The 24,947-nt window shown below is 45.4% G+C and overlaps 1 protein-coding gene across 6 annotated transcripts in view; it reads left to right on the forward strand.

The window, feature by feature from the left end:
* LOC137384190 (WW domain-binding protein 2-like) overlaps positions 1 to 24,353 on the forward strand; it is a 118,444-nt gene extending 94,091 nt beyond the window's left edge. For 3 of the 6 annotated variants that reach the window (XM_068057832.1, XM_068057834.1, XM_068057831.1), the window contains exon 8: positions 22,551 to 24,353. In XM_068057832.1, the coding sequence (XP_067913933.1) occupies positions 22,551 to 22,655 (105 nt within the window). In that variant the 3' untranslated portion in view covers positions 22,656 to 24,353. Of the gene's footprint in view, positions 1 to 1,481; positions 2,066 to 22,550 lie in introns of those variants that run through there. The other 3 variants (XR_010977538.1, XM_068057835.1, XM_068057833.1) reach the window with 3 other exon arrangements.
* The last annotated feature ends 594 nt before the right edge of the window (positions 24,354 to 24,947 follow it).

Here is a 24,947-nt window from a genome sequence, read left to right on the forward strand (position 1 = left end):
ATTCTTGAGGTGCATTCAGGAGAACCTTTTTTGCCCAGTATGTAGCAAGTCCAACAAGAGAGGGTGCAGTTTTAGGAAATTAAGATGGGCAGGTGGAAGGAGAGTCATTGAGAGAGCATTTTGGTGGTAGTGATCATAATTGTCAGTTTTAACATAATTATGGAAAAGGACAGAGAGAATTCTCAATTGGGGCAAGGCCAGTTTTACTAAAGTGACTGGAAACAGCTACTTGAAGGTAAATCTGTGTCAGAATAGTGGGAGGCATTCCAAGGGGAGATTCAAGGGGTTCAAGGTAAATACATTTCAGCAAAGAAAAAGGGGGATGTGGCCAAATCTAGAGCCCCATGGATGTCAAGGAGCCTACAGGGTAAGATGAGGCAGAAAAGGAAAGCTTATGTCTGATACCTCGAACTCTACTACCGAAAGCTGAGAGGAGCATAGAAAGTGGAGGGGTGAAATTAAAAAGGAAATTAGGGAAGCAAAGAGGGCATGAAAGAATATTGGCAAGCAAAATCAAGGTGAACCCAAAGATGTTTTATCAATACATTTGAGTAAGAGGATAACTAAGGAGAGAGTAGGGCCCACAAAAGACCAAAAAGGTAACTTGTGTGTAGAGCGGAAGATATTGCTATGGTTCTTAATGAATACTTTGCATCTGTCTTCACAAAAGAGGGGGACGATGCAAATATTGTAGTTAAGGAGGAAGAGTGTGAAGTATTGGATGTGATGAACATAGGGAGAGAGGAAGTATTAATGGGATTAGCATCCTTGAAAGTTAACAAATCACCAGGGCCATATGAAATGTACCTTCGGCTGTTAGAAGCAAGAGAGGAAATAGCCAAAGGTCTGACCATCATTTTTCAGTCCTCATTGGATACAGATGTGGTGCCAGAGGATTGGAGAATTGCTAACGCGTATCTCCCTTTAAAAAAGGAGTGAAGGATGGGCCGAATAATTACAGGCCAGCCAATTTAATCTCAGTAGTGGGAAAAGTATTGGAATCTAGTCTGAGACAGGATAAACTCACTTAGAAAGACACCGGTTCATCAAGGATAGTCAGCATGGATTTCATAAGGGAAGATCTTGTTTGACCAACTTGATCAAACGTTTTGAAGTAACATTGGTTGAGGGTAGTGCAGTTGACGTCTACAGGGATTTTAGCAAGGTTTTTGACAAGGTCCCACATGGCAGTCTGGTTTAAAAAAAAAAATAAAATAAAATCCCATGAGATCCAGGGAAATGCAGCAAGGTGGATACAAAAGTTCCTCAGTGGCAGGAAACTAAGGGTAATTGACGGCTATTTTTGCGACTGGAGGGCTGTTTCCAGTGGCGTTCTGCAGGGCTCCGTGCTGGGTCCGCTGCTTTTTGTGATGTATATTAACAATTTGGATGTAACTGTAGGGGGCATTGTTGGACAATGTCCGCCACCTGCCAAGAATGAGAGAAATTAACTTCGCCACATGAACATTGATTTTAAACAGCTGTTGGTGAAGAAAGAACTTGCTTTAAGAACTCATTTGGAGGCTTTGGCTAGAGAAAGACATTAGCATATCAACAGACAGTACTTCAAAGGACAAAGGAGCTATTCCCTGCTCCAATTTAATCAAAAGTCCATTGTGGATTAACAGATGCTGAAGCATTCCAGATTAACTATGAAAATGGCCAAATACACAAACCAACGTGGTCAGGTCAGTTTAGTCACATGACTGACTGTTGGAGTATTTTTGAATTTGAACATCCAACAAGGAATTTGAAATCCGAAAGCTGTTTTTTCTCCTGTCTAACTCATCTCGCTCTCACCAACTTCGAAAATCATTGAAGACACATGAACCCCAAGAGCGAAAAGTTTCGTACAGTGAACAAGGCTTTGAGAAGAATACTGGGCCCCAACAAAAAGCAAGACTAACAAAAGGACCACAGTGAGCTCGAAGCACGGTAAACAATAAACTCTTCTGATATTGCCTCAAACCTCTCTATTTTTATTTTTCTCTTTTCTATCCCTATTTGCATGTGCACATGCTAGCGTGAACGCGTTGTATATCCGTAGGCTTTAACTGTAGTAGAGTTTAAGGTTTAATAAATTTCACTTCTTTTAAGCCTAAGAGCCTGTTTATGCTCATTTCTTTGCCTTATAATTGGAAAGCTGTGAAAAGGATTCGCCAAAGGGGGAGCTCAAAACAGTGTTTAAAATTAAACCCTGTTACAATAAGACCAGGTGAAGACTGTAAAAGACCCCCAGACACCTTTCTCACCTGGTTGCAACAGAAATTGTTTTTGCGACTGGAGGGCTGTTTCCAGTGGCTTTCCATAGGGCTCAGTACTGGGTTCCCTGCTTTTTGTGGTATATATAAACGACGTAAATGTAGGGAACATGATCAAGAAGCTTGTGGACGACAAAGATTGGCCTGTGGTAGATAGTGAGGAGGATAGCTGTAGGCCGCAGGAAGGTATTGATGGTCTGGTCAGTGGGCGGAAAAGTGGCAAATGGAATTCAACCTGGAGAAGTGTGAGGTGACCCATTTGAGGAGGTCAAACAAGCAAAGGAATAAATGATTAATGGGGAAAATACTGAAGTGTAGAGGAAGTAAGGGATCTTGGAATGAGTGTCCTCAGATCCCTGAAGGTAGCAGGGTAGGTCAATAAGACGGTTAAGAAAGCATATGGAATTCTTTCCTTTAGTAGCAGAGTTATAGAATACAAGAGCAGGGAGTTTATGCTGGAACTGTATAACTCATTGGTTAGGCCACAACTTGAGTACTGTGTGCAGTTCTGGTCACTTCATTACAGAAAGGATGTAATTGCCCAAGAGAGGGTACGGAGGAGATTTGCAAGATGTTGCCAGGAGTGGAAAAATGCAGCTATGAGGAAAGATTGGATAGGCTGGGGTTGTTCTCCTTGGAACAGAGAAGGCTGATGGAAGATCTGATTGAAATGTACAAAATTGTGAGGGACCTGGATAGAGTGGAGGTGAAGGGTCTATTCACCTTAGCAGAGAGGTCAGTGATGAGGGGGCATAGATTTAAAGTGATTGGTAGAAACATTAGAGAGGAGATGAGGAAAAACCTTTTTTTTTTACCCAAAGGGTGGTGATGGTCTGGAACTCACTGCCTGAAATGGTAGTTGTGGCAGAAACCCTCAGCTCGCTCAAAAGGAATCTGGATATATACCAAGTGCTGTAATCTGTAGGGCTATGGACCAAATGCTGGAATGTGGGATTAGAAAAGGTGGCTTGTTTTTTTGTGTGGCTGGCACGGACACGATGGGCCAAGTGGCCTCTTGCTGTGTCTTAAACTTTGATTCTATAAAGGTGGGAAGTTGGCCAGCAGAGCATTGGAATTTAAGTCCAGAGGTAATGAAGGCAAGGCTGAGTGTTTCATCAGCAGATGAGCTGAGGCAGGGGTGGAGACGGGCGATGTTATGGAGGTGGAAGTAGATGTTCTTGATCATGGACAGATATGTGGCTGTGGAAGCTCCTCTCTGGGTCAAATAATAAAGCTCCCTCTACACTGAACCATCAAAAACTTTCATAGGAACAGGAGTAGGCCATTCAGCCCCTTAAGCCTATATGTCATTCAATTAGATCATGGCTGCTTATTCTTAACACTATTTACCCATCTTGGTTCGGTAACATCTAGTCCCAGTTTCAAAATTTTCAATTGGCCTCCAGCTTCCACAGGTTTTTGGGGAAGCAAGTTCTAGATTTCCACTAGCCTTTCTGAACAAGTGCTTCCTAACGTCGCCCCTTTAAAGAAAAAATATGCAACCTTGCATTTCTATAATGCCTTTCACAACTTCAGGATGTCCCAAAACACTTTACACCTAATGAAGTAATTACAACAGTGACTACACTTTAATGTAGGAAATGCGACAGCCAATTTGTGTACAACAATGAGATGATAAACAGATAATCTGTTTTTAGTGATTTTGGTTGAGGGATAAATATGGTCAAGACACCAGGAAGAACTCTTCCTGCTATTTGAATAGTGCTTTTTACTTGTACAAAACTGCATTTTCCCACCCTATTCCCATATCTCAATTCCCTTGGGGCCTAAAAATCTGTAAAACCCTCCATCTTGAATTGAGAATCCACAGCTGTCTGGGGTAGAGAATTCCAAAGATTCACAACCCTCCAAGCAAAGATATTGCTCCTCATCTCCATCCTAAATGGTCAACCCCTTATCCTGAGATTATGACCCTTACTTTAGACTCTCCAATCAGAGAAAACATCATCTTGGGACTGACCCTGCCAAAGCCTCTTAAGAAATTTTCATATTGTTTTTACTCATTCATTTGAGATGTGGGTGTCACTGGCAAGACCAGCATTTATTGCCCTTGAAGGTGGTGAGCCACCTTTTTTGAAGCACTGAAGTCTATTTGGTGAAAATATGCCCTCTGTTGTTCAGTAGGGAGCTCCAAGATTTTGGCCTAGTATCATTGAAGGAACAGCTTTTTTTTTGACTTCCAAGTGAAGTTGGATTTTGACTTGGGAGGGAAATTTGCAGGTGGTGGTGTTCCCATGGGCCTTTTGACCTTTTGTTCTTTTAGGCAGCAGAGATTGTTGGTTTAGAAGGTACAGTGGAAGAAGCATTGGTGAGTTGCTGCAGTGCATCTTGTAGATCGTACACATTGCTGCCATGGTATGCCTGTGGTGGAGGGAGTGAATGTTTAAGATGATTGATGGAGTTTCAATCAAGCGGGCTGCTTTGTCCTGGATGGTGTCGAGCTTCTTGAGTGTTGTTGGAGCTGCACCCATCCAGGCAAGTGGAGAGTATTCCATCACATTCCTGATTTATGCCTCTTGTAGATGTTGTAGTGAGCAACTTGGAAAAACTCTCCAGTGGCTTTCCAAGTTGCTCACTACAGAATACCCAGCCTCTGGCCTGTTCTTGTAGTTGCTGCTCAGTGGTAACCCCAGGATGTTGTTGATGGTTGAGGGGGGTGGGGGCAGGGTTCAGTGATGGTAAAGCCATTGATTGTCCAGGTCTGGTAGTTAGACTCTCTTGGAGATGGTCATTACTTAGCACTTATCTGTGAATATTACTTGCCACTTAACAGCCCAAGCCTGAATGGTGTCCAGGTCTTGCTTTATGCAGGCATGGACTGTTTCATTATCTGGCTTGTGAATGGAACTGAACTGTGCAGTCATCAGCTTCTAACCTTATGATGGAGGGGAAGATCATTGTAGCAGCCTAGGCCACTGCCATGAAGAACTTCTGCAGTGATGTCTTGGGGCTGCGATGATTTGATTTGGTCTCCAAAAATCCACAGCCATCTTTCTTTCTTTTGTACTAGATATGACTTGAGCCTCTGTAGATTTTTCCACTGAATTTAAATGCCCCAGTTGCTGTGGTGGGATTTGAACTTGTGTCTCTTGATCATTAGTCAAAGCATCTTTCATTCTTCTAAACCCCAGCGAATATAGGCCCATTGTACTCAATCTCCTGATACGACAGCCCTTTCATCCCTGGAATCAACTTGGTGAAGCTTTGCATCCCCTTAAAGGCAGGTATATCCTTTTCTTGGATAAGGAGACTGTCTGTCTCATCAAACACTCCCAAGGCAGGTTCAGCAGATGTTCGATACAGAGTAAAGCTCCCTCTGCTGTGTTCCACTAAGGTGGCTCATTCTCAACCTCAAGGCCCACCATTCAAACAATTCTCATTTCCCGCACCAGCCAACTGGGCTGTTTTGGTTGTGATTGCTAAATTAGGGGTAGTTCTGTGATGTCGATCCCACAAGCACTGAGGAGCTGGATTCACACTTCATCGGTCAGGGCATTGAGTATAAAAATTGGCAAGTCATGCTGCAGCTGCACAGAACCTTGGTTAGGCCACACTTGGAATATTGCGTACAATTCTGGTTGCCACACTACCAGAAGGATGTGGAGGCTTTGGAGAGGGTACAGAAGAGGTTTACCAGGATGTTGCCTGGTCTGGAGGGTATTAGCTATGAGGAGAGGCTGGATAAACTCAGATTGTTTTAACTGGAACGACGGAGGTGGAGGGGCGACATGACAGAGGTTTACAAAGTTATGAGCGGCATGGACAGAGTGGAGAGTCAGAAGCTTTTTCCCAGGGTGGAAGAGTCTGTTACTAGGGGACATAGGTTTAAGGTGAGGGGGGCAAAGTTTAGAGGGGATGTGCAAGGCAAGTTCTTTACACAGAGGGTGGTGAGTGCCTGGAACTTGCTGCCGGGGGAGGTGGTGGAAGCAGGTACGATAGTGAGGTTTAAGTGGCATCTTGACAAGTACATGAATAGGATAGGAATAGAGGGATACGGACTCCGGAAGTGCAGAAGGTGTTAGTTTAGACAGGCATCATAATCGGCGCAGGCTTGGAGGGCCGAATGGCCTGTTCCTGTGCTGTACTGTTCTTTGTTCGTTAGGACCCTTAGAGCCAACAGCCAGATCAGACCTTGATCTCATTGGTCCTGGGTGGAACTGACTCAGACCCAGAGATGAAAGGCCAGTATCTAAGGGGAGGCGGTGGCGTAGTGGTATTATCACTGGACTAGTAATCCAGAGACCCAGGGTATTGATCTGGAGACATGGGTTCGAATCCCACCACAGCAGAAGGTGGAATTTGAATTTAATTAATAAATCTGGAATTAAAAGCTAGTCTAGTGGCCATGAAACCATTGTTGATTGTTGTAAAAACCCATCTGCTTCACTAATGTCCTTTTAGGGAAAGAAATCTGCTGTCCTTACCTGGTCTGGCCTACATGTGACTCCAGACCCACAGCAATGTGGCTGACTTAATTTCCCTCTGAAATGGCCTAGCAAGCCACTCAGTTGTAACTAACCGCTATGGAGTCAATAAAAAGCAATGAATCCAGACGGACCACCCGGCATCGACCTAGGCACCGACTACGACAAACCCGGCCCCGTCGACCCTACAGTGTCCTCCTTACTAACCTCTGGGGGCTTGTGCCAAAGTTAGGAGAGCTGTCCCACAGACTAGTCAAGCAACAGCCTGAATTAGTTATACTCGCGGAATCATACCTTACAGACAGTGTCCCAGACACTGCCATCACTACCCCTGGGTATGTCCTGTCCCACCGGCAGAACAGACCCAGCAGAGGTGGTGGGACAGTGGTATACAGTAGGGAGGGAGTTGCCCTGGGAGTCCTCAACATCGACTGTGGACCCCATAAAGTCTCATGGCATCAGGTCAAATTTCAGCAAGGTAACCTCCTGCTGATTACCACCTACTGCCCTCCCTCAGCTGATGAGTCAGTACTCCTCCTTGTTGAACAGCATTTGGAGGAAGGACCTGAGGGTGGCAAGGGCACAGATGTACTCTGGGGGACTTCAATGTCCATCACCAAAAGTGGCTCGGTAGCACCACTACTGACCAAGCTGGCCGAGTCCTAAAGGACATAGCTGCTAGACTGGGTCTGCGGCAGGTGGTGAGAGAACCAACAAGAGGGAAAAACATACTTTACCTGGTTCTCACCAATCTGCCTGCTGCAGATGCTTCTGTCCATGACTGTATTGGTAGGAGTGACCATCGTACAGTCGTTGAGACGAAGTCCCACCTTCACCTTGAGGATACCATCCATCGTGTTGCGTGGCACTATCACTGTGCTAAATGGGATAGATTTCGAACAGATCTAGCAAAACAAAACTGGGCATCCATGAGGCGCTGTGGGCCATCAGCAGCAGCAGAATTGTACTCAACCACAATCTGTAACCTCATGACCTGGCATATCCGCCACTCTACCATTACCATCAAGCCTGGAGGCCAACCCTGGCTCAATGAAGAGTGCAGGAGGGCATGCCAGGAGCAGCACTAGGCATACCTCAATGAGGTGTCAACCTGGTGAAGCTGCAACCCAGGACTACTTGCATCCCAAACTGCATAAGCAGCATGCAATAGGCAGAGCTAAGCAATCCCATAACCAACGGATCAGATCTAAGCTCTGCAGTCCTGCACCATCCAGCTGTGAATGGTGGTGGACAATTACCAACTAACTGGAGGAGGTGGCTCTACAAATATCCCCATCCTCAATGATGGGGGAGCCCAGTACATCAGTGCGAAAGATAAGGCTGAAGCATTTGTAACAATCTTCTGCCAGAAGTGCCGAGTTGATGATCCATCTCGGTCCCCAGCATTACAGATGCCAGACTTCAGCCAATTCGATTCACTCGGCGTGATATCAAGAAACTGGGCACTGGATACCACAAAGGCTTTGGGTCCTGACAATATTCCGGCAATAGTACTGAAGTCCTGTGCTCCAGAACCTGCCGCGCCCCTAGCCAAGCTGTTCCAGTATAGCTACAACACTACCATCTGCCCGGCAATGTGGAAAATTGCCCAGGTATGTCCTGTACACAAAAAGCAGGACAAGTCCAACCTGGCCAATTATCGCCCCATCAGTCTATTCTCAATCATCAGCAAAGTGATGGAAGATGTCAACAACAGTGCCATCATGCAGCACTTGCTTAGCAATAACCTGCGCAGTGATACCCAGTTTGGGTTCCGACAGGGCCACTCAGCACCTGACCTCATTACAGCCTTTGTTCAAACATGGACAAAAGAGGTGAACTCGAGGTGAGGTGAGAGTGACACCCTGTGACATCAAGACAGCATTTGACTGAGTATGGCATCAAGGAGCCCTAGCAAAACTGGAGTCAATGGGAATCAGGGGGAAAACTGTATACTGGTTGGAGTTATACCTAGTGCAAAGGAAGATGGTTGTGGTTGTTGGTCAATCATCTGAGCTCCAGGATATCACTGCAGGAGTTCCTCAGGGTACTGTCCTAGGCCCATCCATCTTCAGCTGCTTCATCAATGATCTTCCTTCAATTGTAAGGTCAGAAGTGGGGATGTTCGCTGATTGCATAATGCTCAGCACCATTCGCGACTCCTCAAATACTGTAGCAGTCTGTGTAGAAAGGCAGCAAGACCTGGACAATATCCAGTCTTGGGATGATAAGTGGCAAGGAACACTTGTGCCTCACAAGTGCCAGGCAATGACCATCTCCAACAAGAGAGAATCTATCATTAGAACATTACAGCGCAGTACAGGCCCTTCGGCCCTCTATGTTGCGCCGACCTGTGAAACCATCTGACCTACACTATTCCATTTTCATCCATATGTCTATCCAATGACCACTTAAATGCCCTTAAAGTTGACATTCAATGGCATTACCATCGCTGAATCCCTCACTACCAACATCCTAGGGGCTACCATTGACTAGAAACTGAACTGGAATAGCCATATAAATATCGTGGCTACAAGAGCAGGTCAGAGGCTAGGAATCCTGTGGCGAGTAACTCCCCTCCTGACTCCCCAAAGCCTGTCCACCATCTACAAGGCACAAGTCAGGAGTGTGATGGAATACTCTCCTGGATGGGTGCAGCTCCAACAACACTCAAGAAGCTCGACGCCATCCAGGACAAAGCAGCCTGCTTGATTGGCACCCCATCTGCAAACATTCACTCCCTCCTCCACCGATGCACAGTGGCAGCAGTGTACCATCTACAAGATGCAGTGCAACAACGCACCAAGGCTCCTTAGATAGCGCCTTCCAAACCCACAACCTCTACCACCTCGAAGGACAAGGGCAGCAGATGCATGGGAACATCACCACCTGCAAGTTCCCCTCCAAGTCACACACCATCCTGACTTGGAACTATATTGCCGTTCCTTCGCTGTCGCTGGGTCAAAATCCTGGAACTCCCTTTCGAGCAGTACTGTGGGTGTACCTACCCCACATGGACTGCAGCAGTTCAAGAAGGCAGCTCACCACCACCTTCTCTAGGGCAATTAGGGATGGGCACTAAATGCTGGCCTAGCCAGTGGCGTGCAGTTTCCATGAATGAATAAATTTTAAAAAAAACCTGTGCAATCCCTCACCAGCATTTTTAAAAATTTGTTTTGCAGTTCCTGCACTGGATTTATCTGCAGAAGAGACAATGTATCTCTTATGAGTAAGTAAAGAAAGCTTACCTGAGCCCGCACTGTGTAGGGTAGGGGGAAATGGTTGGCCCGCTCACTTTAGCAACATTGTCATGTTTGGGAAGATTTTTACAACCTGGCATCTCTCTTGTGAAATCCTAAACCTGCACATTTCACTTCACTTGGATCTTAAGTACTCCCCATTTCTGTGATCAGACGGTGGAAAGACTTGAGCAGCAAAGGATGCAAATCTCCTGGGAATTGTCTACACACCTGACAGTAGTGATGTAGTCAGGAATGTGTAAATATAGAGATTGGACTGGTATGTAGAAAACAATGTAGTTATAATTTTCACATAGGCTGAGAAGCAGAACAGCTCATGTAGTAAAGGCTAGAATTTCTAGAATATATGGATTTGGAAGAGTTTGTTCAGAATAATACACACTAGAACTGACCAGGAATAGGCCATACTGGATTTAGTGATGAATAATGAGCCAGAATCTGATGAGAAGGGAGAATCTTGCAAGTAGTGACCATAATATGGTAGAATTTGATATTGGGTTTCAGAGAGAAAAGGGAGATTCCCAAAACAGTGTTATGGTCACATGGGTAGTTCCCACTGTTCAACTCCCTACTTGACTGCAACAAGTGCATTTGTATTAGAGTTAAGCCCCTTTGTGTTTTATTTCTCAAATAAACAGACAGCAACAAATCATTCCCACACCTCTACCCTGACCCCTTCCCCTCCCTCCCAGAACCACGACAGGGTTCCCCTTGTCCTCGCTGTCTACCCCATCAGCCTCCATATCCAAAGGATCATTCTCCGCCATTTCCGAGACCTCCAGCGTGATGCCACTACCAAACGTATCTTCCCCTCCTTTCCTCTGTCAGCATTCCGAAGGGATTGTTCCCTCCGTGACACCCTGGTCCACTCCTCCATTACCACCACTACCTCATCGCCCCCCCCCCCCCCCCCTTCACATGGCACCTTCCCCTGCAGTTGTAGGAGGTGTAATGCCTGCCCATTTACCTCCTCTCTCCTCACTATCCCAGGCCCCAAACACTCCTTTCAGGGAAGCAGCGATTTACTTGTACTTTCAATGTAGTATACTGTATTCGCTGCTCACAATGTGGTCTCCTACATTTGGGGAGACCAAAGGCAGACTGGGTGACCGTTTTGCAGAACACTTCCGCTCAGTCTGCAAGCAGGACCCCGAGCTTCCGGTTGCCTGCCATTTCAACACTGCCCCCTGCTCTCATGCTCACATTTCTGTCTTGGGATTGCTGCCGTGTTGCAGTGAACATCAACGCAAGCTCGAGGAACAGCATCTCATTTACCGATTAGGCACACTACAGATTGCAGGACTGAACATTGAGTTCAATAATTTCAGAGCATGACAGCCCCCCATTTTACTTTTATTTTTAGTTATTTTTTTCTTTTTGAAAAATTTTTTTTTGTTTGTTTTGTTTTATTTCACCTTATTTCAGTTTGCTTACCCACTTTTTTTCATGTTTGTACTTGCGGCTGTTCAATTTTCAGTCTGTTAGCATCCTATCTCTACTAATGCTTTGTCTTTTAATACACCATTAACATATCCTTGCTCCATGACCTTCTGGTCAGCTATTCTGTAACCTTGTCCCTATCTACACCTTCTCCTTTGTTATCTCTTGCCCCACCCCCACTTTACTTGCTTATAACCTCTTACATTTCTAATATTTGCCAGTTCTGAAGAAGGGTCACTGACTTGAAACGTTAACTCTGCTTCTCGCTCCACAGATGCTGCCAGACCTGCTGAGTGTTTCTTGTTTTTATTGCAACAAATCATCTTGTAGGTTTTAAAAATAGAAAGTCAATTGCTTATTGTTCAATGCGCCTTATCCCAAAATTATCGCAACTGCATCCACTCACTCAATCACTTGTGCACGCACACATATGAAGAAACAGACAGAGAAGGGAAGGAGGAAGGTGGTTTGTGGGGTGGGGGGGAAGGTTACGATAAACCTATTGAATTCTCTGAGAATCAAGTTCTGGATGAATGTATGCCTGAGATGATTGTAGATTTCTCTCTTGATTGAATGAATGTTGTGTTGATGGTGGTTGAATGTTGTGTTGATGGTGGTTGAATGTTGTGTTGATGGTGGGTTATTTCTAGCTCTCACTGCTGTATACTGTAAATGTGGGATTTTTTTTTTTCTCTCTCTTTCTGAGGTAAAACTGTCAGCTCTCACCTCTTACTAGAAGACATTCTTCCCTCTTCCCCATGGTGCTTGCACAATGGCCTAGGATGTGGCTACTTCATACTTCCTAAGAAGACATTCAATTCTGGAATGTTTTTTAAGATGGGTGTAAGATGGATTTCATTAACACTTTTTGGCTTTGAAGATTTATCCTTTTTGGCATTTTCAGATTGTTTGATTATACGAAAGGCCAAACATCTTTTCTTCAGTAGCCATTTTGGGCCATTGTTCACCTTTTAAAATAAAGGTTCATTTTATTAAAGAGAGTCTGTTTTTCTTAACTCTGAAGAGTTAGTCCACTATTATTGTATCAGCACAAACCTAGAAAGGCTGTGAAATGAACTGACAGCAGTAAACTGGGATAAGTAGTTCATTGGTAAACCTACAAGTACTGGGAAGTATTCAAAGAATTATTTGGTACGATACAGAGCCAGTACATATTCCCAAAAGACAAAAGCTTCACTTATGTAGTTCAGCAACTGTAGTCATCAAACAAGGTAGGAGACAGTATCAAGCTAAAAGAAAAAGTTCACACAATAGCCAGGAAAAGTAGAAATCCAGCAGACTGGCAAAGTTGCAGAAATAGCAAAGGGATACAGTGAATGTAATATACAAGAAGGGGATATGAATAACAAACTTGTAAAGGATATGAAAGTTTTTAATAATTATATTAGGAGGAAGAGGTAAAGGGGAATCTGGGCCCAAGACAGAAGCAGGTGAGGCTATGTCAGATAATATGGAAATGGCAGACTTGGTAAATGCGTGCTTTGTATCTCTTCACAGTGGAGTAAGAGAACAAAACAGCAGAAGTACGACTGAAACTAAAAATAAGACAAGGGGAGGAACTTAGTGTATTTAATACAAGTTTTAAAAGCAAAAGTGTGAATGAAGAAAATAATGAGACTTTAGATAGACAAATCTCCAGGGCCTGCTTGTTTCTATCTCAGGTTGTTAAAAGAAGGGAACTTTGCAAATGTTACTTCATTTATGTGGAACCTTTATCTATCCCTCCCTTCATAAATAATAGTAATAGCACAAGTCATTGGGGTGGTGGGGTTGTGGTATTGTCACTGGACTAGTAATCCAGAGGCCTAGCCTAATGCTCTGGGGACAATAGTTCGAATCCCACCATTGCAGTTTTGAATTCAGTTAATAAATCCGGAAGTAATGGTGACCATTACTTGTTAAAAAGTAATCTGATTCACTAATGTCCTTTAGGGAAGGAAATCTGCTGTCCTTACAACTCCAGACTCCACAGCAATGCAGTTGTCTCTTAAATGCTCTCTCAAATAGCCTAGCAAGCAAATTGTATCAAGCATCTACGAAGTCTGCGAAAAGGAATGAAACCGGACAGACCACCCTAGGCACTGGAAGTGACCACGGCAAACCCAGCCCTGTCAACCCTGCAAAGTCCTCCTTATTAGCATCTGGGGGCTTGTGCCAAAATTGGAAGAGCTGTCCCACAGCGTAGTCAAGCAACAGCCTGACATAGACATACTCACGGAATCATACCATGCAATGTCACCGACATCACCATCCCTGGATATATCCTGTTCCACTGGCAGGATAGACCCACCAGAGGTGGTGGCATAGTAGTATACAGACGGGAGGGAGTTGCCCTAGGAGTCCTCAACATTGACTGCGGACCTCATGGCATTGGGTCAAACATGGGAAAGGAAACCTTCTGATTACCATCTACTGCCACCCCTTGGCTGATGAATCTGTGCTTCCCCATGTTGAACGCCGATTGGAAGAAGCATTGAGGGTAGCAAGGGCACAGAATGTAACCCGGATGGGGGACTTCAATGTCCATCACCAAAAGTGGCTCGGTAGCATCGCTGCTGACTGAGCTGGCCGAGTCCTAAAGGCCATAGCAGCTAGACTGGGTCTGCGGCGGGAGGTGAGGGAATCAACGAGGGGAAAAACCTACTTTACCTCGTCCTCACCAATCTAACTGTCGCAGATGGATCTGTTGATGACAGTATTGGTAGGAGTGACCACTCCTTGTGGAGACGAAGTCCCGTCTTCACATTGTGTTGTGTGGCTCTACCACCATGCTAAATTTCAAAACAGGGCATCCATGAGGCGCTGTGGGCCATCAGCAGCAACAGAATTGTATTCAGCCACAATCTGTAACTTGACGGCCTGGCATATTGCCCCCACTCTTCCATTACCATCAAGCTGGGGGACCAACCCTGGTTTGGTGCAGGAGGGCATGCCAGGAGCAGCACCGGGCATACCTAAAAATGAGTCAACCTGGTGAAGCTACAACATGGACTACGTGCATGCCAAACAGCGTAAGCAGCATGCGATAGACAGGGCTAAGCGAGCCTTCAACCAACGGATCAGGTCTACGCTCTGCAGTCCTACCACATCCATTCATGGATGGTGGTGGACAATTAAACAACTAACAGGAGGAGGAGGTTCCACAAATATCCTCATCCTCAACGATGGGGGAGCCCAGCATATCAGTGCAAAAGACAAGATTGAAGCATTTGCATCCATCTTCAGCCAGAAGTGTCGCGTGGATGATCCATCACGGCCTCCTCCTGAGGTCCCCAGCATCATAGATGGCAGTCTTCAGCCAATGTGTTTCTCTCCACATGATATCAAGAAACTGCTGATGGCACTGGATACTGGAAAGACTATGGGCCCTGACAACATTCTGGCAATAGTTCTGAAGACTTGTGCTCCAGAACTATCCATGCCCCTAACCAAGCTGTTCCAGTACAGCTACAATAGCAGCATCTACCTGGCAATGTGGAAAATTGCCCAGGTATGTCTTGTCCACAAAAAGTGGGAAAAATCCATCCCGGCCAATTACCGCCCCAGCAGTTTATTCTCGATCATCAGCAAAGTGATGGAAGGGGTTATTGACAGTGCTATCAAGCGGCATTTGCTTAGCAATAGCCTGCTCAGTGACGCTGAGTTTGAGTTCCGCCAGGGCCACTCAGCTCCTGACCTCATTAAAGCCTTGGTCCTAGCATGGACAAAAGGGCTGAACTCCAGAGGTGAGAGTAACTGCCCTTGACATCAAGACATTTGACCTAGTATGGTATCAAGGTGCCCTAGCAAAAGTGGAGTCAATGGGAATCCACTGGTTGGAGTTATTCCTAGCACAAAGGAAGATGGTTGTGGTTGTTGGAGGTTAATCATCTCAGCCCCAGAACATCACTACAGGAGTTTCTCAGGGTAGTGTCCTAGGCCTAACAATCTTCAACTGCTTCATCAATGACCTTCCCTCTATCATAAGGTCAGAAGTGGGATGTTCGCTGATGATTGCACGATGTTCAGCACCATTTTTGACTCCTCAGAAGCAGCCCGTGGCCATATGCAGCAAAACCTGAACAACATCCAGGCTTGGGCTGATGAGTGGCAAGTAACATTCACGCCACACAAGTGTCAGGCAATGACCATTTCAAACAAGAGACAATCTAACCATTTCCCCTTAATGTTCAATGGCATTACCATCGCTGAATCTCCCAATATCAACATCCTGGGGTCACCGTTGACCAGAAACTGATCTGGAGTAGCCATATAAATACTGTGGCTACTAGAGCAGGTCAAAGGCTGGGAATTCTGCAGCAAATAACTTGCCTCATGTTTCCTCCCCAATTTTCCTCTCTCCCCTGTTCGTCTAACGTTATCAACATGTCATGGAATCTGAGAGCACAGAAGGAGGTTATTTGGCTCTCGCGCCTCTACTGGCTCTTTGAAAGAGCTATCCGATTTAGACCCACACCCCAGCTTTTTCCCATAACCTTGCAATTAGATCTCTTTAAGTATATGTCTAATTGCCTTCTGAAAGTTTCTATGGAATCTGCATCCACCACCCTTTCCAGTAGTGTGTTCCAGATCTCAAAAACCCTCGGTGAAAAAGTTTCTCCTCAGATCTATGACCTCTGGTTATTGATCCACTTCCCAGAAGATAAGTTTCTCCCCACTTGATCTATTAAATCCCCTAATTATTTTGAATATCTCTATTAGGTCTCCCATAACTTGTTTGCTGTATGCAGAAGCTGTTATTGTTTTCCTATCTCCACATAATTGAACTCTATTGTATCTAGTATCATCGTGATAAACCCCCTCTGTACCCTTTCCAGGGTCTTGACGGACTTCCTAAAGTGTGGTGCCCAGAATTGTGCACAATACTGCTGTTGAGGCATAAACAGTGATGTAAAGGTTTAGCATGACTTCCCTGTTTTTGTATTCAGTGTCCCTATTTACAAAGCCAAGTATCCCAGAAGCTTTCCGAACCGCATCAGCCACTTGCCTTGCCACCTTCAAGGGTTTGTGAATATGCATCCCTAGATCCCCCTACTCTTGCACCCCCCAGTAAAATATCATTTAGATTATACTGCTTATCCATCTTGTTCCTTCCAAAGTGCATCACTTCACACTTTACTGCATTAAATTGCATTTGCCATGTGACTGTCCATATCATATTGCTGAAACATGGTTAAAGAAGGGCAGGAATGTGTTCTTTTTTTTTCTTTTGGGCCTCCTTATCTCGAGAGACAATGGATACGCGCCTGGAGGTGGTCAGTGGTTTGTGAAGCAGCGCCTGGAGTGGCTATAAAGGCCAATTCTGGAGTGACAGGCTCTTCCACAGGTGCTGCAGAGAAATTTGTTTGTTGGGGCTGTTGCACAGTTGGCTCTCCCCTTGCGCCTCTGTCTTTTTTCCTGCCAACTACTAAGTCTCTTCGACTCGCCACAATTTAGCCCTGTCTTTATGGCTGCCCGCGAAGGGCAGGAATGTGTAGTATGTTGAAAATTGTGTTGTGCATTTTGTCCATGTAAGGTTACCATATACCCGTATACCAGCAGAGGGAGTCTGGAAGAGAATAAAAGGAATCCATGTTTTAACAGCACCTGCAGCAGTTCTGTTTCCTACTGACTCTGGATGAATCTTGCTGTTTCGTCCAAAGTAAAGCCTGGCTACCCGACCCGAACCCAACCAAACCTGACTACATGTCGGGGTCGGGTCTATATTCTGTGTCCAGCATTCGGGCTCGGGTCTGGTTGGGTTCATCTTGGCTGTGGTCGGGTTTTGTTTAGTATTTTTTTTTAATCTACGTTTTGACGCGATTTTTTTCTGTACTAATAACATGTTGGATATTTTCGGGTTGAGTTGAGCATAAAAAAAATGTTGAAGGACTCTGGCCCAGGTCGGGTTCAGGTCGGCTGTGGTCGGGTCGGGCCCAGGTCAGGTTTTAATTTTATACCCGAGCCAGGTTTTAGTCCCAAGAACATCACAGATTTGCAGCCTGACATTCCTGGTTACAAGGTTTTCAGACAGAGGGATAAAAAAGGAGGGGGATGCAATATTGGTTCATTAAACAATCACAGCAGTAAGGAGGGGTAATATGCTCGTAGGTTCATTAAATGGGACCGTAAGGGTTGAACTGAAAAAAAAAAGGGTAATCATATGGCTGGGAGTATACAATAGACCCCAGTCAGAGGGAGATAGAAGAGCAAATATGTAGACAAATTGCTGAGAAGTGCAGAAACAATAGGGCAGTAATAATAGGGGATTTCTACTACCCTAATATTTCACATGCGTTCAAGTCCTCTGAAGAAGGAATTTTCCTCCACACAAGATCAGGGGGCAGGTTGTTCAACCTTGCCCATCTAAGAGCGAAGTCCAAAGTACGGAAAGTCCTCATCAGGGAACTCCTCTTTGCTGACGATGCTGCTTTAACACCTCACACTGAAGAGTGCCTGCAGAGTCTCATCGACAGGTTTGCGGCTGCCTGCAATGAATTTGGCCTAACCATCAGCCTCAAGAAAACGAACATCATGGGGCAGGACGTCAGAAATGCTCCATCCATCAATATTGGCGACCACGCTCTGGAAGTGGTTCAAGAGTTCACCTACCTAGGCTCAACTATCACCAGTAACCTGTCTCTAGATGCAGAAATCAACAAGCGCATGGGTAAGGCTTCCACTGCTGTGTCCAGACTGGCCGAGAGAGTGTGGGAAAATGGCACACTGACACGGAACACAAAAGTCCGAGTGTATCAGGCCTGTGTCCTCAGTACCTTGCTCTATGGCAGCGAGGCCTGGACAACGTATGCCAGCCAAGAGCGACGTCTCAATTCATTCCATCTTCGCTGCCTCCGGAGAATACTTGGCATCAGGTGGCAGGACCGTATCTCCAACACAGAAGTCCTCGAGGCGGCCAACATCCCCAGCTTGTACACACTACTGAGTCAGCGGCGCTTGAGATGGCTTGGCCATGTGAGCCTCATGGAAGATGGCAGGATCCCCAAAGACACATTGTACAGCGAGCTCGCCACTGGTATCAGACCCACCGGCCGTCCACGTCTCCTCTTTAAAGACGTCTGCAAACGCGACATGAAATCCTGTGACATTGATCACAAGTCGTGGGAGTCAGTTGCCAGCGTTCGCCAGAGCTGGCGGGCAGCCATAAAGACAGGGCTAAAATGTGGCGAGTCGAAGAGACTTAGTAGTTGGCAGGAAAAAAGACAGAGGCGCAAGGGGAGAGCCAACTGTGCAACAGCCCCGACAAACAAATTTCTCTGCAGCACCTGTGGAAGAGCCTGTCACTCTAGAATTGGCCTTTATAGCCACTCCAGGCGCTGCTTCACAAACCACTGACCACCTCCAGGCACGTATCCATTGTCTCTCGAGATAAGGAGGCCCAAAAGAAAGAAAGAAATATTAACTGAGATACAATCAGTGTAAAAGGTATAGAGGGTGCAGAATTCTTAAAATGTATTCAGGAGAACTTTTTTAGCTGGTAAGTAGCAAGCCTAGCAGTTCTGGACTTTGTTTTAGGGACTGAAACTGGGCAAGCGGAAGGGGTATCCTTGGGAGAGCACTTTGATGTTAGTGATCATAGTTCAGTTAGATTTAGTGTAGTTATGGAAAAAGGCAAAGATAGACCAGGAGTAAAAGTTCTCAATTGAGGAAAGGCCAATTTTACAAAGCTGAGATATCATTTAGTAAAAGTGGACTGAAAACAACTACTTGAAAGTAAATCACTCTCAGGGCATTCGGAGGCATTCAAGGAGGAGATAGAGGGTTCAGAACAAATATGTTCCCACAAAGAAAAAGGTTGGGACTACCAGATCTACTTTCAGTCTCCCCTCAAGTGGAAACAATTTTTCTGATCGTTAGTATGTGATAAGCCATGTTCTGTATGGATCTGGGCCTTAGCATTTACCATGTGTATCAATGACTTTGAAGAAGGAATAAAGGTGTATAGTTTGGTGATGATACTCCGGTTCAAAGACACAGCATGCTTTGTAGATGAAAGCAGAAAGTTACACTGGGACATACAGACTGACTGGTCAAAACTGTGCCAAAACTACAATAGTAGTGTGGCTATGTTACTGGACTAATAATCTAAACAATATGTGTTTGAGTACCATCATAGCAATTTTAGAGTTTGAATTCAGTTTTTAAAATAAAATCTTGCCTTAAAACACTGGTATCAGTAAAAGTGACCATGAAGCTTCCCAATTTTCATTTAAAAAAAAAAACTGGTTCATTAATGTGCTTTAGGGAAGGAAACCTGCTGTCCTTACCTGGTCTGACCTGTATGTGACTCTAGTCCCACACCAACATGTTTGACTTTTATCTGTTCGCTGAAGTGGACCTGCAAGCCACTCTGTTATGTCAAACTGTACTAGTGGTTCAAGTAGAAGGCTCACCACCACCTTCTAGGACAAATAGGGATGGACAATAAATGCCAGCCGTGCTAGTGATACCCACCTCCTGGGAATGAATATTAAAATATATGTGGGGAAGTGGCGGTCGTCCACGTTGGTTCTGAGAAAGTGAAATCAGAATTTTTTTTAATGGTGAGAGACTAGGAACTGTGGAGCAGCTAAGAGATTTGTTTGGGTGCCCATGTACAGAAATCATCAAAAGCTAGTGCACAGGTACAAAAAGTAATCAAAAAGGCTAATGGAACATTGGTCTTTATGTCAAATGAGATGGAATACAAAGCCTTGCTTGGCCTCCATTTAGAGTACTGCGTTCAGTTTGGTGCATCGCACCTCGGGAAGGATATTTTAGCCTTAGAGATGGGTGCAGTGCAGATTCACCAGACTGATATTGGGTTCAAAGGTATACTATTTCTCCTTGTCCTTCTTGACCTGTCTGTAACCTTTGACACAGTTGATCACACCATCCTGCTCCAACACCTCCATTGTCATCTAGCTGGGTGGGACTGCACTCACCTGGTTACATTCTATCTAATCGTAGCCAGCAAATCATCTGCAATGGCTTCTCTTCCCTCTCCCTCACCATTACCTCTGATGTCCCCCAAGGATCTATCCTTGGCCCCCTCCTATTTCTCACTACATACTGCCTCTTCATCCAGAAACACACATTTGTTTTCACACATATACTGGTGACACCCAGATCTACCCCATCACCACCTCTTTGTCGCTGTCGCTAAATTATCAGACTGCTTGTCCGACATCCAGTACTGGATGAGCAGAAATTTCCTCCAATTAAATATTGGGAAGGTCGAAGGCATTGTCTTCGGTTCCCCATCCAAACTCCCTTCCTTGGCCACTGTCTCTATCCCTCTCCCCAGCAACTGTCTGAAGCTGAACCAGACTGTTTGAAACCTCGTTGCCATGTTTGACCTGAGATGAGCTTCCAACGACTATTTGCACCATCACTGAGACCACCTATTTCCACCTGTAACATCGCCTGACTTCATCTCTACCTCAGCTCATCTGCTGCTGAAACCCTCCTCTAAGCCTTTGTTATCTCTAGACTTGACAATTCCAACAGACTCCTGTTGATCTCCCATATTTTTCCCTCCATAAATGAAGTCATCCAAAACGCTGCTGCCCTTGTCCTAACTCACACCAAGTCCTGTTCCCCTATCACCTCTGTGCTTGCTAACCTGCAGTGGTACCCGGTTAAGCAATGTGTCAATTTTTAAAATTCTCATCATTGTTTTCAAATCCGTCCATGGCCTCAAAGCACACCTGCACCACCACCGCCCCCCCCCCCCCACCCCACCCACCAATCTCTAATCTTCTCCAGCCCTCCAAGATATTTGCGCTCATCTAATTTCGACCTCTTGAGTATCTCCAATTTTAATTGCTCTACCATTGGTGGCTGTGCCTTCAGGTGCCTGCCCCCTAAACTCTGGAATTTCCTCCCTAAACCTCTCTGTGAATCTTTCCTCTAAAACGCTCCCTCTTTGATCAAGATTTTGGGCATGCCCTAATATTACCTTATGTATTTTGGTGGAATCAGGAAGTTTCACCACAAAGGGTAGTGGAAACCTGAAACTCTCCCCAAAAGGCTGTGGGTGCTGAGGGTCATTTGAAATTTTTAAGAATGAGAGTGGCAGATTTTTGTTAGCTAAGGATATTAAGGGTTATGAACACGGGCGGCGAAATGGGGTAGAGATGCAGATCAGCTGTGATTCGAATGAATGAGTGGTGGAGCAGGCAAAAAGAGCTGAATGGCCTCCTCATGTTCCTGTACCTTGCCCTTCCTACCCGACTTAAATTTACCCCCTCCCCACTGCTCGTATTAGTGACATTTCTGAGAGTAAATACTACTGAATTCACTGAGCCGAGCAGCATTCGCTCCCAGCAACTCATTCTGTTCCTCTGCTCTCCTAATGTTTATGATCCTTGTATTAGTGAGCAAGGCAGGTATGTGCAACTGAAGTGTTTCTCTAACAGCTCGCTGACCTTTACTGTAACTGTGAAAAGTGGATGTCTGAGTTTGCAGTTTACTATCACGGCCCTGGTTTGAAAGTGGGGACAGGAAGAGAACAAACCCTCAGGCCCATCCAACCCCACTACCTGACCAGTGGGTGGGATGAGAATTCAGTGGAGGGCGATTACAACTGGTGATCCACAGGGTTGGTCTCTGGCCATCAGCTGGAGGGCTCTGAAAGTGATTGAAGAGGGGCTTTCTGGCCATGATCGGTGGGAGGTTGGCGAGGGGGAAGCCTAAGCCAAGGGAGGCCCAATGCTTCTTAGTGAGTCCTGGAAGAGCACTCCTGGCCCACAGGGAAACCTAAAATTACATATTTCAGACTTAGCTGCCTGGGACTGTCTGGCCCACTATCATCCCAGCAGAAGGTCTGGCCTGAGGGTGAAGCCTTCACTGCTCCCCTACTCAGGCCTCTGACCATATCAACAGGGCCCACTCACCATGTTGTCCTGCAGGCAGCCTCCTCGCCTGCTTAAAAGAGCAGATTAAGATCGGGAGATGATGGGAAGGCAGCAGAATCAGAGTGGGTAAGTGACTTGCCTTGTTTTAACTGCTACTCTACACTAACCCAGTTTCCACCAGGCCTGGGGGGGGAGAATTGGGACCCATGTCTCCTGTATCCCACAGACGGTTTCCTCATGTGTTTATGATGATGCTGATTTTCTGTTCTCTGTCCTCCCAAACAGGACCAGCCCCCTCCATACACTCCACGTACTGAGAACCAAGGGCAGCAGAGTGACCAGCCTTGGAGCACAGTTCCCCAGCCCTCCAGTAACTGGAGACAGCAATGACACCATGCCTCACCCTTCCATGCTGCTCCTGACTCATCTCATTAGCCGGTGAACTGGAGATGCTCATTCACCAGATGGCACGACATCTCAGCTTTGTCATCTCACTGTAGCACTTCCACAGGACTCCACAGAGTAGTATGCTTGGCAACTGCCCCTCCCCACTGCACCCACCACCCCAGCACCCATCCACCCACACCCACTTGGGTCTGCAAGCAGCCATTAATCTGAGCAGCCTTCCTCTGGCCACTGGAAACTGAGTGAAGTGAATAGGCGGCAGGAAGCAAAACTACTTCAGGAGGCACAGACCAGCAATTGTGTGCTGAAGGTAAAAGGGTAAATAATTGTTTTACCTCTCCCGGCACAGAGCTTTACCCTTCAGAAGCACACATCTGAGCCCCCAATAACCTGCCTTGCCACACAAAGCTTTGTATCAGGGACCACTTAAAAATAGAAACTTATCCTCTCATCTGCACAGATTGCTATTGCTGACTCCACACCTTCAAGCTGTCAAGATTTCAAGTTCCCATCACCTGGAAACATTGAGATCCTCAGCTTTGTAATCACATATGAATCACACTGACAACTGCTTTGGATATCAGCCTCCAACTGTCAACATTCAATTGAAATTCTTTCGACCCCTATTTTACCAGGGATGATGTCCGTTTATTAAAATGGCTTAGCTGCTTTGTTGAGATAATGGCAAATGAATACACCACGTGATTGTATGCTAATTTTCAAAGAGCTCAATTTCAGGGTACAAGTCGAGCTATTTAGAAAGTTCAGCAAGAGCTTGTTCTGTTTGTTACCTTTTTCTCCAAATCACTCACTGCCTGTCCACTGAAAACCATCCTTGCCCTTGGTTGTGTTGTAGTGAAAGCCCAATCACCACAGTAAAGGAAGACTCTGCATTTGTGTAGCACCTTTCACCACCCCAGGATGTCCCAAAGCATTCCACAGCCAATGAAATACTTTTGAAGTGTAGTCACTATGGTAATGTCAGAAATGCGGCAGCCAATTTGTGCACGGTAAGCTCCCACAAACAGGAATGACCGATAATCATTTGTAATGATGTTGATTGAGTTAGAAATATTGGTCAGTTCACCAAGAACTCTCCTGCTCCTCTTTGTATAATGCCGTGGGATGTTTTACAGCTGCCTGAGAGTGCTGACGGGGCCTCGGTTTAGTATCTCATTCAAAGTCAATGTGGTGGACTGGGTGAAGACCTGCAGACTGCGCTTAAGGGGAGTGGGTCCATGCTGCCAGCCCTTTATAGGGTCATGTGCAGAGCAGCAGATTCTCTGCTTATCCCAGATCTACAAGGGCTGTTGTACGGTGTTCTGCATCAGTACAACATCCACACGGTATAAATGGTGAAGCTTTGTACATTATCCTCCATCTGTTGGTTTTATGGATGGGAGTGCATACAGAAAAGGCCATGAGATTCTTGGTCTGTAATATCAGGGCATTGAATATAAAAGCAAGGAAATTATGTTAAATATGTACTCAACATTGGTTAGGCCCCAGTTTTAGTTCTAGGCACTATGCTAAAGGGGGGATATTAGGAAAGGGGACAGTGAAGATTTACTGGACTGACAGCAGGGTTATAGCTGTGAAGAAAGGCTTCAAAAATTGGGACATTTGTCACTGGAACAAAAAATGGTCAAGGGGATCTAATTGAAGATTGCAAAATTCTGAAAGGATTTAGGAGGGGGAGCATTGAAAACATGTCAGTAACACAAGGGCACAGACTGAGCAATATCAGTAAAGGAACAATGGGGGAGGTTAGAAGAGATGTTTTCTCAGAGTGTTTTTAGAGCTTGGCAGGTTTTACCACCTGTGGCTACTGAGGGAGAGAGTAGAATATCATTTCAAGGGAATTGGATAAGTAATTGGAAAGCAAGAATGTAAAAGGCTACAGAGAAAGGGTGAGGAAATGGTATTTGAGTTACATAAAGAGCAATCCTACAGTCCCAGAGCAGGGCAGCATTCTCTTTGATCATTCCTGCAAAAATCTGGGTGGGGAGTTGGGGGTGGCAGACTGTATTTCACCTGTTCTTTCTGTGAGCACCTCTACGCAGTGAGATCACCCCTGCGATTAGGCCTTCAGGTTGTGGGGGATGGGAAAACTCCTCAACCCATTTGGAAAGAGTCAGCTTTGAACAGTTTAAAAATAAATCTGATAATCTCTGGGTTAAGCGGGAGATCACAGCAAGGCCTTTGTTCAAGGAGCTGACTGTAACCACAGATAAATCAGTGAGGTAAAGGGAGGGTCTGAGCAGAGTGATAATTTTA

The sequence above is a fragment of the Heterodontus francisci genome, chromosome 26 (genome assembly GCF_036365525.1).
Source record: "Heterodontus francisci isolate sHetFra1 chromosome 26, sHetFra1.hap1, whole genome shotgun sequence".
In the NCBI taxonomy this organism is placed as follows: Eukaryota; Metazoa; Chordata; class Chondrichthyes; order Heterodontiformes; family Heterodontidae; genus Heterodontus; species Heterodontus francisci.